This window comes from Hemiscyllium ocellatum, chromosome 11 (assembly GCF_020745735.1).
Source record: "Hemiscyllium ocellatum isolate sHemOce1 chromosome 11, sHemOce1.pat.X.cur, whole genome shotgun sequence".
NCBI lineage: Eukaryota > Metazoa > Chordata > Chondrichthyes > Orectolobiformes > Hemiscylliidae > Hemiscyllium > Hemiscyllium ocellatum.
The window spans coordinates 77,092,218-77,107,597 of record NC_083411.1 but is presented as its reverse complement, the minus strand read 5'-3'; the positions used below and the strand labels follow the sequence as shown (position 1 = coordinate 77,107,597).

General features: G+C 38.3%; 1 protein-coding gene across 2 annotated transcripts in view; it reads right to left on the bottom strand.

Moving 5' to 3' along the window:
* Positions 1 to 500: 500 nt before the first annotated feature.
* The window catches only part of pcdh19 (protocadherin 19), a 125,205-nt gene continuing 110,325 nt past the window's right edge, over positions 501 to 15,380 (bottom strand). The window contains exon 4 of one of the 2 annotated variants that reach the window (XM_060832628.1): positions 501 to 5,011. In XM_060832628.1, the coding sequence (XP_060688611.1) occupies positions 4,416 to 5,011 (596 nt within the window). In that variant the 3' untranslated portion in view covers positions 501 to 4,415. The remainder of the gene's footprint in view (positions 5,012 to 15,380) is intronic. The other variant, XM_060832629.1, reaches the window with a different exon arrangement.

Sequence of the window (15,380 nt, the reverse complement as noted above, 5' to 3'; positions counted from 1 at the left end):
CAGAGAAATCAAGAGTGGACAGAAAGATGGTGCAAGAGAAAGAACACAGTCTGTGCTAACGAAAGACAGATGCGTGCAGGACAGTTACGAACCACTAAGTGAGTAGCTATTGTCTGTAACACAAAGCAGAAAGGTTAGATCATGTCTCGTAATTACATTTGCAGCAGTGATCTGCACAATCCAGATAGCATTCTGCGTAAACTCAATGTGGTAGCACTCATTTCAAAGAAACCACATTCCTGGCTCAATAATAAATCGTCTAGGAAACTAGTGTCTCTGTTAACCGGATTCATGATAGTTAAACACTACTTCCGAGACGGGGAATGAAGAGCCTAAATACTTTATTCTTGGGTCAGAAGTGCACAAAAGATTGTCAAGATTAAATGTTTTTCAACTTGTTGCTGGCATAAAGGGTTAAAAGCCCACAAATCAACATAGAAATCGGTGAAACAATGCTGACAGTCCATCATTTGAAACATTATAATAATTTAATAAAGCTGCTTTATATTATCATAAAATATACAGAAATGTGGTTCTTATTTTACAATGAACCATTCACTGTGAAAATGTACATAACATATATGCATATACAGCATTATCTTATCATTTCACACAATGTTTGACAGATAATCTGGTAAAACAGTCCGTGCTGTAAGCTCCCATTGAGCTTTTTTTTGGCAAATGACCAGTGTGTGTGGTGTTATCAGATGCTTCTGAATGGCAACTCTGTGAACTTAGATGAAAGACTGTTATCTTTCTCTGTGCTTCAACTATAGCAGCACATCTGTCTGCTTCTGACGATAGCTGACTGTGGTTCCATTCTATAATTAAGTTTTTGTTTCGTGAGAGCAAATTTCAACATGTTTAAATCTCTGACAATAGCTTATTTACTGAAATAGCCTGTTTAGCCAATCATAAAGCAATCATCACTAACAGATATTAATTTGTGAAATGCCACCAAGACAACTGGGAGGTTGGGGGGGAGTGGGGATGGTATTAGCGAATGATACAAGTGTAACCCTCTGAGAACTGGGCTTCCTTTTATACTTTTGCAAAGCACTGACAAACTTTTGTTCCCACATCTATAACACTGAATTTAATTTGGAGGAATATAGCTATGTTCATACAGGTGAGTTACAATAACTTCACAAACACAAGAACATTTCTTCATGGACAATATTCTCTGGAAAAGCAGAATAATCTAATACTATATTTGTTTTCTTAAAAAATTGCCCCGAACCCACCACCATCACTAATGCAACATATAGTTACTGTAGTCCTCAAAGGGTTAACCAGGAAAACTGTTCTCACTTCATTCATTTTTGCACTTCAGCCCTCTCCATCTACATTATGCCTGCCAGAATCTTAAATATAAAATAGTATATTCCAATTAAAAGATGTTGGCCATCTTTAAAAATGATGGAGACAGCCCAATTCATCAAATCTTTAACAAATTACATGTCTTTATTCAAAAGACCTTCAGATTGAAACAAGCAAAGGAAAAGAGTTGCATGTTGTGAATTAGTTAGCACTACTACAGAATGGACTACTGAATGGATGGAAATAGTGAGAAACCTGGTAGAAAAACTACAGAGATAAAGATCAACAGACATTGGGTCTGGTGTATATTGCACTTATAAAAAACAAACTACTCAAAACAATGTAGGAATTATATTAATTAGAGTTTTGCAAGCAGTAGGCAAGCTGTAGAAGTTTCCCAAAACTTAACTGCTCCTTCCTTAGTTTTCCATGATCATTCTTTTGCATTTGGTCAACACGATATGTCATTCAGAAAGCCATCAGGTCAGGTAGACCTCCCACAGCTACTCCTCCCTCTCAACTCGCTCACTGATGCTCGGTGATTTCTTTGTTGCCAGGTTTCTGTATTGCTCCATTTTGCCTGCGTTATGAGCCACCTCCATTCCTTTCTGGATGATACTAAATGTTGCTTTTTGAAAGTTGAGTACTGCAGTTAGTGGCAGGTTGAGTTGGACATGCTCTCAAAGGCAAAAATGGCTCAGCAGTTCACTCCTCTGCAAAGCGCTGTGTGAAGAATTGCAACTGATTGACCTTATGATGGTTGCTGGGAATCCAAGTGACCTGCCTCTAAACTGATAAACCTTCTTGTACACACTGGAAATAGGTTTTTGATTGTTCGTCTCTGTTGGGAGTTTGGGACTAGAAACACGGAGGCAGCCAGTGGGACTCTCTTATGCTGCTCTAGTCTCTGTGGTTTATTTGCTGTTGTATCCTTGCTGCAGGTTTTTGAGCTCTTTCAAAGATTTACAACTGATCGCAAACATGGGGATCAGTCTTGCAGAACATCTTATTAAACACATTAGCAATGAATGGCCACCCTGAATGTACTCAAATTTACAAATATTAACACTATGACAGTTGAGACTTCAACAGCAGACAGTGTCAAAAGAACAAATCCTTAGAAAACTTGGGACTTGTTCTGGAGATTTAACAATGATCAAAATTTGTAACAACAGGCACAAATTGAGGGACGGCAGCTGCTAGTCCCTTTAGATTCTTTTATTTACAATTTCCTTTTTAATAACTCCTCCCTTTATCCACACCACCCAAAATATCATGACCTGTCAACTATACACTTCAGAACATACATTAATGATCTACTCATCACTGGGTATTACAAAGTCATACAGCTTGAAGGCACAACTTATACCAGTTGTGATCATAAGGCCTACTTTTTAATTATATAACCTATTGATCCTTCCTTAACTAATCCCAAATATCAACAGGCCAACGTGGCAAAAAGCTTGTCCTGTAAAAGTCATCTTAGGTTGTTATTTCAGTGAACGAGTGAACATTTATAAAACAGTAGACCTAGCAGATTGCGACTTGGACAAATGTTTAAAAAAATAAACCAATTATTGCAAATTTCTGTTTGTAATTTCAGATTTACAAACATCGACAAGCTGAAGCAAAGTTTTCAAAGTGTAGTGTGATAGAACTAGTGGTGGTCAGCCTTGTGTGGGACTGTGCCTCATTCGCTGGGTGCGAATGAAATGATAATTCAGAAAATAGGAAATTCATGACAAAAAAGAAACAAAACAAATTTAAAAAGAAGACTCATATCCTCTGAAAGGGTATTCTGTACATGCTTTGGCCATAAGATACCCTGCCAGCTTAACTGAAGGGAATTGTTTTTGATGAAAAGATATTGCCATTGTTGGATGATTTTAAATTTTTAATAAATATTTAAAAGAGTTTTAAAGCATTTAAATAGTACATGGATCATTTCCATGATGATCAAATCCACTTTAATAATTATTCCAATAGAATTATTTCTAACTTAAGTTCAGCCCTGCAAATGGTAGGATGTCACGTACTTCAAGACACAAAGAAGCTCAGCAACGTGCCACACCAACAGAATATATCAGACTCCTTCACTGGAATGGGTACCATTTTGCCTCTGTACCTATGCAAACAATCAACGTTTTTACATTTATTACTACATCAATATAAAATTCTTATTTATAAAGTGAGACTGCTGATATTTCTCAGCATATCCCTTGTATCGTGAGCGTAATTATGGCTAACAGAGTCAAGGGCTATTTATAGAACATGGGCACCTGATTACATGGAACACAATTCACCATTCATGTGTGGTGCGGTCACTTCCACATGTTTCACACCTCATACTGCAACCTAGAGGGGTATCCCTCTATTGAGAAAGAATAGCGTTCTGTTACAGAACATTTAGTCTCAGACCTTTGAGTTACACGTCAGGATTAAGAAGGGGTGGTAGGGGTGATATTGGGTATTTGAGTCAGTTCTACTGTACTTTTACAAGTTGCACAATGACCGTCACCCACTTTATACAGGAAGACTATGAACAAGAATCCACTCAACAAAAACAGTATAATGCCACTAACACACCTCAAGCTATAATATTTTTGTGGGATGTACGCTTATGATGGCTTGCCTTACAAAACTGGAATAAGCAATGTAGTTGGAGAACTTTGAATTCTCATTTTACTTTCTGGATTTTTGAAAATGAACATGAGGTTGAACAGTCCTCTCAACGCAGCTCCTGAAGGTGCAAACCACATCTACCACAGTTACAATGTGAAGCTTGCTATGACTTATACTGGCCTGCACAGAATACTCTCCGATGCATCGGAAACAATTGCATTTGGATGAATGTAGTTTGATCTAATCTGATCCAATTTGGATTAATTTGACTTTGGAATTGCACGGGAGCTCAAATGCTAAGCGTTTCCCTACTCTGTCTATGCCAATGAAAAAAATAATCATAAAAGGTAATGAAAAAGTACACTTAGATTTTAAAAAAGCATTTAAATAGAGCCATACTTGAAACCGAAGGAAGGCAAAAAAAAACTGTCAAGGTGTTAATATTTATCTGGATTATGGGTGGTGCCCAGTGATCACAGCACAATGTCCTGTATTCGTTTAATGCCCGGTGAGTCCTTTTCCCTGCAATCATGCAGGAGGTGGTTGATCTCTTGGACGTGCTCTGAGTCTGCTTCCCTGGATCCTGGCTCTGACAGATGTGAGGAGGTCTGATTGACAGGTCGGTCGAGATCACATGTTATTGGGCAGTGCATCACAGAGTACGTGACCGCAGGCCTGTTAGACAAGGGGCTGCCCAAATGCACAGGTGTGCTAGCAGGACTTGAAATGTCAATACCATTACTTGTTTCCTGGCTGCTGGAGACTGAACCATTCACTTTGGGACTACAGATGGGTAGATCAAATGTCCTCTTTCCTTTCAAATCTGTTTTATCATTCTCAGCGATGCGATCCCTGGGGTCTTTGCCAAAAGTTGCAAAAGTTCTCTTTGAACTGCCATTTTCATAGGGTTCAGAGTCCACACTGGTGGTTTCTATCGACAGCGCAATAACATTTTTTCCATGGTCAGGTGATTTGGCACGGCTTGCTACTGCCACCCGAGGCATCCAACATCTGTCTGAGTGACCTAAAATCCGGCATTCTTCTATGCAGGTAAAATGTTCGTTCTGATCTGGGAAGATAGCAAGATAATGAAACAACATTATTACTTTGAAAATCACAGGTTATTTTATCTTTATGTTCAAATATCTGGTTAAAAAATAGAATTAGTTAATACCCTACACTACTCTTCCCTACTTAATGTTGTTTTCTAAGACAGTGACACACAAATTTGCAGGTCTGCTGTGTCAGTGATCGTGAATGTGAGAACTGATGAGCATCATGGTGCAAGCCCTATCATCGTCCCACCAAGGATCCTGATTATTTTGCTTCTTCATTGTCTTAAAATGCTCATTAAGTTGCTTTCAATGAAATTTGAGAGAGCAATTGACTCTTGGAATCAATGTGTTGCCAGTTGTGTACAAGTACTTGTGCCATTATACTGATTAATTAGGACACTCATTTGCAGAGTTGTGGAGTTAAATGTACATGCAGTAGATAAGTGGTGGACAAACCAGATGATTCCTGCTACAATGGACATGCCGGTCCTTTATATTGGAGTAACGTTGACAACACACTTCCAGCGGGCAGCTGCTCAGCAGTATTGGCTAGAGATCACAGATTTCAGACAAAACCACTCACAACTGGATCAATTTACCCAAGAGAATGACTTCAAGACCACCCCCCACTGATGCCAATTAATGAACTCATTCTGGCATTTACCATAGCCTTCAGTAAATTTATTCCCCAAACTACCCTGGATTTGGCTCACAAGTCAACTAATTATATAAGCAAAGAGAATTTAAAATCTTTCTGGGGCTAGAACTTAAATCCTCATGTTTAATTTTACAATAATTGTGTTTCACAAAGAATGAAGTTCATCAGCAAGTTGGGGCCACCCACTTTGCTTAACTGCAGTATACATATTTTCATTATATATTAATATATATTTTATATATACATCTATCTAATGTAAATGAAGTCATGACCCGTGATGTGTGCCATCCATAAGGTTCAATGCTATGTTCTTGGTACAATTACAGCAATATGTAAACAACTTTGCCGTCATCCATGCATTAATCTACTATCTCTTGCCCTCAAGCATTTCAGTGTCAATACAAATTTGTCAATTATAAAACTTCTTTACTTCTGGAATAGGTTTTGTTGCCCAAAAAAAACATTAAAAACTTTTATCAGACCAACATTCCATTAAGGTAAAAATGATCCTTTTCCCGCAGGAGCAAACTGTTAAAGAATTTAGGGGCTTTAATACTTCCTGTGATCTTTTATTAAGTCTGCTTCCCCAGTGGCCAGATGAATTGGTTGACTGCACGGAACAAACTGTTTTCAGTTTGGAATGGGCCCCAGAGATTCACTGAGAAGGGAATACTGATTGACATGGCATTTCTGTCATGGATATTCAATAACAATGAATACCATTAAGATAATTCAGTGCTTGTTGCATCTCCTGGCATGGTATATCAAGGTAACAAGGTAGAATAGCTGCTTTGTTTGGGGTTAAGGGACAAAATACTCAATATTAACTTATAGTACAGCTCCCTGTGTACTGTGTACACATTACTGAAATCATGTTCTGACCTTGCATACTCATGTGGGCAATAGCAGATTGGAGCCCAGAATGCCATTTTATCATCATGTTGAAATTAAACGACACGTATCATGTATTTGAATTTACAGCATGTGTTCTACACAGGCAAGAATATCTACGAGGGATTTGAAATTACACCCATAGTGTAAACAACGAAACATGAGCCAGCTATCAACTATCGAAACTTAACCTTGAAATGTGCTGAAAGAAAAACAAAATACGAAAGGGTTTTTTTGGAGTCAAATTGGCTTGGTAGTAAGCTGAACAGTCGTGTAGTTATTTATTAAAATATGGTGGACAGGCGAATCATGGTGGATAAATTTATAGGTGTTTGGGAAGATGCTATTTTGCATTTCCACCACTGAAACCCACTTCATGGGGAGGCAACACCCAGCCCAATGTGCTATTCTTTAAGGTTATTGAGCAGAAAAATAAAATGCAAGTTTTTAGCCTTTTCATTCAGGCCACACAAATTACACATTCTTGTAAACAGAGTCTTGGCACTCCGTTAAAAACATTCTTGCTTTTCCATAACAAATACTAATCCCATCACAAACTGGAGTTTTATCACTTCAAAAATTGGTAAATAAAATATGATGTTGACTCATTAGGAAGTGCTAGGTGAAGACAATTTTTATTGTGTTAGAATAATCCTGTAACTATCAGTTAGGCAAAGGTAATGTCTAACTTAAAAAAAACATTTACACTGGAATATAAGTATTTTTGATGAAAAAAGGTGCAATACAGCCCTGAAAACAGGTGAAAGTTTCAGCACACATTTCTCCTGATCCCCTTGACAGTAAATCCATGCAGAATAATTGGCTGAGTGATGCAAATATTTTGCTTATTTAGCAGCTGTCAAGAATATTCACGGAACTACTGCTCCTGGATATTATATTAATATGCAAAAATAGTCACCCTTGGTTACCATTCAATACTTTAAAATCCCTTAGATCTCAGAGATGTATTATATTTGAGAAATTACAAATACACTTGCCTAAAGCCAAAATATTTCACAACTGTACTGCTCGGAAATGATTATAAGACATAAATGTTTTTTCATAAAGGCTCAAAATATTTGTTGCTAATTCAACAACTCTGTGACTATGAGCATAAATGGTGCCCTTTGCTTAATAGGACCCTGAATTTTACTTAAATTATGAGCTTCTGTACAACTTGGTTTAACCATTTGGAGCAGGTGCTACATGGGAGGCTGAGTTGAGAATGGGGATCAATGTGGTTAGAATTCTCTGGATTGCTCCTTCTTAGATAAATTGCTACTTACTGTTCTTGTTTTGGCCTCTAAATGAATGAATACTGTAGTGGGACTTACATGACCATTACCTTTCAATAAGCCCTTTAAAGGGCAGGCAGCAGCTCTTATTGGCTACTGCTACCCCGGTACGTTCCAACCCCAGCGACATTCCTAAAACCTCATGAAGTAAGTAAGGGGAGTGACATTAAAATATATGCAAAATATAACTTTTTTAATATATATATATAATGGGGTGGCACGGTTGCACATTGGTTGGCACTGTGCCTCACAGTGCCAGGGTCCCAGGTTCAATTCAGGCAACTGTCTGTGTGGAGTATGCACATTCTCCACCTGTTTGCGTGGGTTTCCTCTGGGTACTCCAGTTTCTTCCCACAGTCCAAAGGTGTGCAGGTTAGATCAACTGGCCATGCTAAATTACCTGTAGTGTTAGGTAAAGGGATAAATGTAGGGGAATGGGTCTGGGTGGGTTGCTCTTTGGAGGGTCGGTGTGGATTTGTTGGGCCAAACGGCCTGTTTCCACACTGTAAGTAATCTAATCTAGTCTAATCTAATCTACTCTAATCCCAGCTCATTTCAAGGTAGAGACAGCACACGAATAAAAGCTGCCCTGGGATATTCAGAATGGTGAGGATATTATGGCAGGTAACAGTAAGGTATGCTAAACTTGTTTTAGATGTGAAGCTATGCAGAAAGACAATCACCAAACAGATGTAACTATCATATGGTATGGGAAGATTAGATGACCGCGCCCACCAATTTACTTGTCATAAGCACATCGGCTTGTAGCAGCATTGGTATGAATGGTAACCACACAGTCCCTGAGGAGACAAACTTTTGTAATCATATTGTGTGCAATACTACTGTGTTAAGTAGGCTAGATTCAGTAATATGAACTGTTTTGAACTAAAATCTGCATCCTCACGTCTGGCAAATTCCTCATACTATCAATATCAATAAGCCTGGGGATAACCCTGGTTTGATGAGAGTGTAGCAGCGTGCCTGAGCACCACCAGGCATACTGAAAAATAAGATGCTGATTTGGTGAAGTGACAACATAGGCGTATAATAGTAGAAGTAGCATGCTATAAGCAGGATTTGGATTATCTCACAACCAATGATTTATATTTAAGCCTTGCCATATCCAGTCATGCATTGGCAATGAAAAATAAAGACTAACCAAAAGAGAATGCTCCACAAGTATCCCCATCCTCAACAATGAAAGAGCCTAGCTAAAGACAAGGCTAAAGAATGTGGAACCAAAATCAGAGGTGTGGAGGTGATAATCTATCTCAATCTCCCCGTGAGGTTCCTATTGCCAGTTTTCAACTAATTTGATTCAATCCACATAATATCAAGAAGGGGTTGGGAGCACCGGATATCACAAAGGTTTTGCATCTTGAGAACACTGTAGCTGAAATATCTAAGATTTGAGCTTCAGAACTGGCTATGTTGTTAGCAAAGCTGTTCAAGTATAGCTCTTACATTGGCACCTAGCCAGCAATGTTGAAAACTATTCAGGTTTGTCCTGCCCAGAAAAAGCCGAGCAAATTGAAACTATCCTATCAGTCTACTCTTGCTCATCAGTGAAATTATGAAAGATGCCACTGAAAGTGTTATCAAGTGACATTTACTCATCAATAACTTATGTATCACTTGGTTCCAGATCTGACTTTTTTTTATTCACTCACAAAATGTGGGCATCCCTGGCTGGTCCAGTATTTATTGCCCATCCATAACCCCAGGGTATCCTTGCAAGTTTTCATCAAGCAAGTGCCCCATGTCTAACTATTTTTTAGTGCTTTATTTTGGCCTCTAAATAACGAAATATTGTAGTGGGACTTCTATGAACATGATCTTTTTCTATGTCATTTAAAGGTCAGGCAATAGCTCTTGCTAGCTATTGCTACCCACCATTTCAACTCCTGTGACATTCCCGAAATCTAATGAAGTAAGTACAAGAAGTGCTACTTTCCTTGCAGCGTAACATTAGAAGTAGCAATATCCATTAATTAATATGGAACATTCAGTAAATCAAAAACTGAAGTAGTTAATGTCCACAGACAGAAAGACCTGGGAAATGCTCAAGCTGGGGCTGAAAGTGGCAAGTAACTTTCACATCATACTAAGTACTAGACAGTGACATCTCCAACAGGAGAAAATCTATCCATTCTCTTTACATTCAATGTTTTTACAAATCCCATAGCAACAATACTCTGGGAGTTACTGATGACCAGGAGTACTGTGGCTAAAAGAGGAGATCAAGGCTGGTTTTGCAGTGAATAATTCATCATCTGCCCCCTACAACCTCCTCCATATACAAGACCTATGTCAGGTCTGTGTTGGAATACTCCCTACTTGCCCAGGTGAGTGCAGTTCCAACAACACTGAAGCAGGTCAACATCATCTTAAACAAGGTGATCTGTTTGTTTGGCACTCCAGCCACTATTTTAAGCATTCGGTCTCGCTACAATCAGTATGTACTGATGGAAGCATGTACCATCTACACCAGCAATTCACTGAGACCCCATTGATAGTGCTTTCCAAATTCACATCTTCTCCCAGCTAGAAGTACAATGGCAGCAGACACAATGGAATGGCACTAGACGCAAATTCCCTTCTAAGACACACACAACCCTACCTTGAAAATATATCATCATCCCTCCATCTTTACTGGCTCAAATACCTGGAACTTCTTTCTTAACAGAGCTGCAAGTGTACCTACACATCATGGACTGCAGTGATTCAATAAATTGCTTCCAACCACCTTCTCAACTTCTGTAAGGGATGCACAATTACTGCTAGCCTGTTCAACTACATTCAAATCCCAGCATGATTAAAAAAAACAACAGTATCCTTTTTCAAACATTCCTATTTTACATAGCAACCAAATTGTCTAGTAGTTCCAGCATTTTGGACAATGTACTACATATCCTAACAATACCCAAAAGCTCAATTTACAAAAAGGTAAACCCACGGTAGGATGCTAAGTAGACCTCTATTTGCCCACATGAGCCTTATCTGCAACTACAGCAATGAAAAAATGCCCTGATGATGCCATCATTGTGGTTTTCCCTTTGGAGCAATCTAATAGGAAGAGAAGCCAGGCCAGAAGAAGCCCAGAAATACTTGTGAATTCTTGTGCTTAATCCTAATATGCTGATCCCACTTTGCCACTGTTTCTCACTAGGTTGGGTGGGACAGTAATAGAACCACAGTAGAAGAAGCTCACAAATTAGGAGTTTCTAGGTATCTCACCACTGAGACCGGCAGTATGTACCTACCCACATTACTCTTAACTTGAATTAAAATCAAAGCATCCTTTTCATTATCGATGGATAACCAATTTAAATATTTAGAAGAGAAATTTGCACTAATAATCCAATAATGAACACAAAGATGAATGCAGGTAGGAAAATAAATGCATTGGCAAATATGCTAATAATTGAAATTTTTATCTATAAAGAGTAATTTAGTATTTGGCGATTAGCATATGGAAACTGGAAACCATTCATCCAAACGACTGTGATGTTAAACTGATCAGCATTAATATAAAGGTGTGAATTTTGATTAGACTTTTTTTGCAAGTACTACTTCAGTTCAAGTGCTTAGATACTGAAAACCCCAGTTAAAATATTTTATTAAACAATATTCATTTGAAATATCCAAGAAGTTGTAACACAATTAACAGAATAATTGATTTAATAATTACATCTCATTACAAGTAACCCAGTACCAGAGGTAGATTACTTCATTTGGGTAAAAACACATTCATTTACTAAGCATTGCTGTGACACAATCTATCAAATTATCATGTTTTCTTTTACCAGAGTGAGGTAATTAACCATAGTCCAAAAGGGGCAATAAGCATCTCGCTTTGTGAAAGAGACCGACAGTTTCATGCATGACTTGAGGAAAACGACAAGCATGGATAAGGCAAGTTGTCAGCCCCCATGTATTACCACAGCTGGTAAAGGGATTGAATCTTCACCCCTAATGTGACTCTTTACCATACTCTAGCCATCTCACCAACTGAGTTTTAACCATAAAAACATTATTTGCTGCCGACTCTTCCAACATGTAGTTGCAAACAAACGCTCGACTGTAAAGTGTAAGATACAGGTATTGTGCCAATTTATGATTTCTGTGACAGCTTTCCAGAGAGCTGCTAAATAGAGTTGAAGTTCTTTCTTTCAGATTGTGACAAGATCTAGGTGTTAACTTGAAATACCAGTCTACCAGTTGGTTATATGGTGGCACCTGTAGGACCTGTAGCTGTAGTGTTGGAAGTGGGTGTTGGGGACGTAAGAGGATTATATGAATATAAAAGAGATGTTTTTTGAATTTATTCCTGTACTCATTCAGTATTGGAATGCTAGACAGCTTTTACAATATTCAATTTTTTGACAATATCATGATGTTAATTATGATTTGAGAATGTATCATGAATAACCTCATTAAAAAATAAAGTCATCTCTTGTTGTATTTTGGAGTAATTCTTCCATTGATCTTCCAAGGTCCAATCTTTTTAAAAATATATTCTATTCTGGAGGCTAATAACCTTTCCGAACAGAGATCTGAATTATAGATACATTTCTTCCCAGGCAGGTACTTTTTGTCTGTGCTGCACTGCAGAGTCATCATCATCAATGTCAATTCTGCACTGCTATTAGATGGTGAATGCACTCTGGTATCAGTAGATGCCAGAAAAATTAGTGAAAATAATACTGTGGTACACAGCTTATGAGTAAGTGGAGATATGGCATCTATCAAAAGCAGCAAGCTTGGGAGGAACAGGTCACTTAACTATCTCTGGATTTCAAAGCTGTACACCAACGGGGATGTCCTCACGTCATTACAGGGAGTCTCTGATTTCTAGACATCTGACTTAAGAGCACTTGTACTTATGAATGCAATCCCATACAGGAGTGCAATTTTAAAGATCTGACATATGAGTGCTCGTAGTTACGAACAGCTGTTTTACATTGTCCTGCATTACTCCTCGACTTACGTACAAATTGATTTGTGAATGAACTCAAGAACAGAACCTGTTCGCAACTAGATGAACTGGCTGTACAGAGAGATTACGGGGAATGGTTAGGAGATTATTTTACACAAGGCAGTTCAAGCATGGACTGCTTTACCACAAAGTGAGGGCAGCAGAGACCATTTCAACCTTTAAGGGGAGTGTTGAATACATTTTTCAAGCACAGAAATATTCACTGCTCTGGGGAAGAAAACACGGAAAAAGGATTCAGTTTTGAATTGTTTAAAGTAAGAGATTTTGATGAGTTGGATGGCCTCCTTCGTTATTGTAAATGCCAGATTGAGTCTGTTGTCGACCGGTTAATTGCGTGATTGGTCAACAACTCCAATAAAGTTGTATCAATGAGGCTATCAATAGAGAGAATGAACTGGGTCTTGTTCTTTGTCTGACAATTTCTACACAGGTACAGCATCTCCAATCTTCCACCATGCTAGATTTTGGGATCAACTCCTTTACACAGAATGTCTCTGTCACACACTATTGATCACTAGTATCATAAAAATAACCAGGTTTCAGATTGTGGAATGGGGAGTACCTGCATGGTGCATATCCTTACAATCATTATAGGCAGAAACATTGAAGATTTAACAGTTGTACAAATTAAAAACAAATTATCAGTATTAAAATTGAGTGATTCTTGCAAGAAAAGCGCACACTCTTCGATTTCAATACGGAAGACAGGGAAAAAATGGCTGATTCTCAATCCTGTCCAGAGAAAGCAACCAAAATTGCAATGACTTTGTTGCTGGCTAGGTGGACTGAGCAGTCTTGTGTCTGAAGAGTAGGGAGGATGGAGGGGAGGCAGATTTTAATCCACTGCAATGGACTCAGGAAACAATCGTGGATTGTATCCAATATGACTGGCTCAGGAATGGACTCTTCATTCCTGCGTTTACTCTGTTGTGGGTTGGCACTAGAAAAGGATAATATCCGGTCTTTGGACAATTCCAGTCTTTGGACTACTTGCTTTGTGGCACTGTATCCGAATGTCTAATTGTGGAGAACCAAAACATCCCGGGCAGAAATAACTCAATATTTTTCACTGGTCTCAGCAACTGAGACAGAAAGGAACTTAATTTACATGCAGGTCAGATTCAGTTTGAGTCTATTGATCCAGAATGAATTTGATCATTGCCATTATTGGCATGACATGTTGGCCCTGAAGGAGTCCAGTGGTTAAGAAATATCAAACTACTGCTTGATACGTGTATTGCCCTTTGCATTGGGGCAGAAAACCAATGGGAAGTCATAGCTTGTTGTTTCTATATCACTTTGATTTGCAGAGTTTCAAAGTGGCACTGAGTGACAAACTTTTGTTTCCTTAAATTCTGTGGTGGTCAGAACAAAGGCATCTGCTAGATTTATAAAATATACTTTTAACTCAAAATTACTGAAAAGGTGGCACAATGGGAATAGTAGAATATTTTATTCCAGGAGTTAGGTCAACTATGTAATTCATGTGTGATAAACGATGAGTACCTTACAAAGGTTACCTTCACAACTCATATAAAATAGGTAATCAATTGTATGTGCTGCTAACACCAGAGGTAAAATGTTCACTGAATGGAGAGTGGCCAGTGCTGAGATTTACATGGACCTTTAACCGAAGTGCTCTGTTTCATTTCAGTTCAGAGTGAAAAGAGGGGGTCTCTTCCTCTACCAACAAAAATAAGGTTCTTAAAGATGCAATCTGTCTGTTTCTAATTCAGCACAAGTCCACATTCCAGAACAGTCTACAGTTCAGCAATCAGCAATAGATTAATGGCCTCATTCAGAGGTGCCATTGGGCTACTAGAGAAATTAAAATGAGCCATCGAGCTGTCTTAGGCAGTTTGAGGTAAAGGTTAAGGTGCATGACTGAGGTATAGTTGAAGCCCCTGTATTCTTTAAAATCTGACCTGGATATGCTTGATACACAAAACATGGAATTTCATTTACCATCACTGATTTACCTGAGTACAGAATTCTATCTCAAATCAAAAATAATAAAAATTCAAATACATTGAATCAATTTAGGCAACCCCAGATATATTCTGCAACTTATTTATTTTATTTACAAATTCATGTGTTTTTCAATACTGGCATTGGTAGAAAATGGAACACGTTTTCAACTTTTGACATCCTGCATCAAACAATCTCTCTTCAGGCACAGCACTGAATATATAAGTAAATATGTGATTCTCTACGTTGATCTCTTGCTACGACAGCTAACTGTAGTCTAAGAAATGCAGCCTCTTCTCATGCTACAGTCAATGCACCCTTTATCAACCCATATCCCAACAGCCTGAATGCATTTGCCAATTTTGTTGCAAGCGAATCATTTGAAAACACTTTCTTCCATTTCTAGCCATAGGAGAAGGTTTGTAAGCCATTCAAACTCTTCAGCTATTTAATTTCCAAGAGCATTGGGAACAACTGTTGGCCTTGCCCGAGATGCCCACTCCAATGAAAGAATACCTAAAAAAAAATTATGGCTGGTCTGTAGCTTAACTCCAGTTACTCTCCTTGGTTCA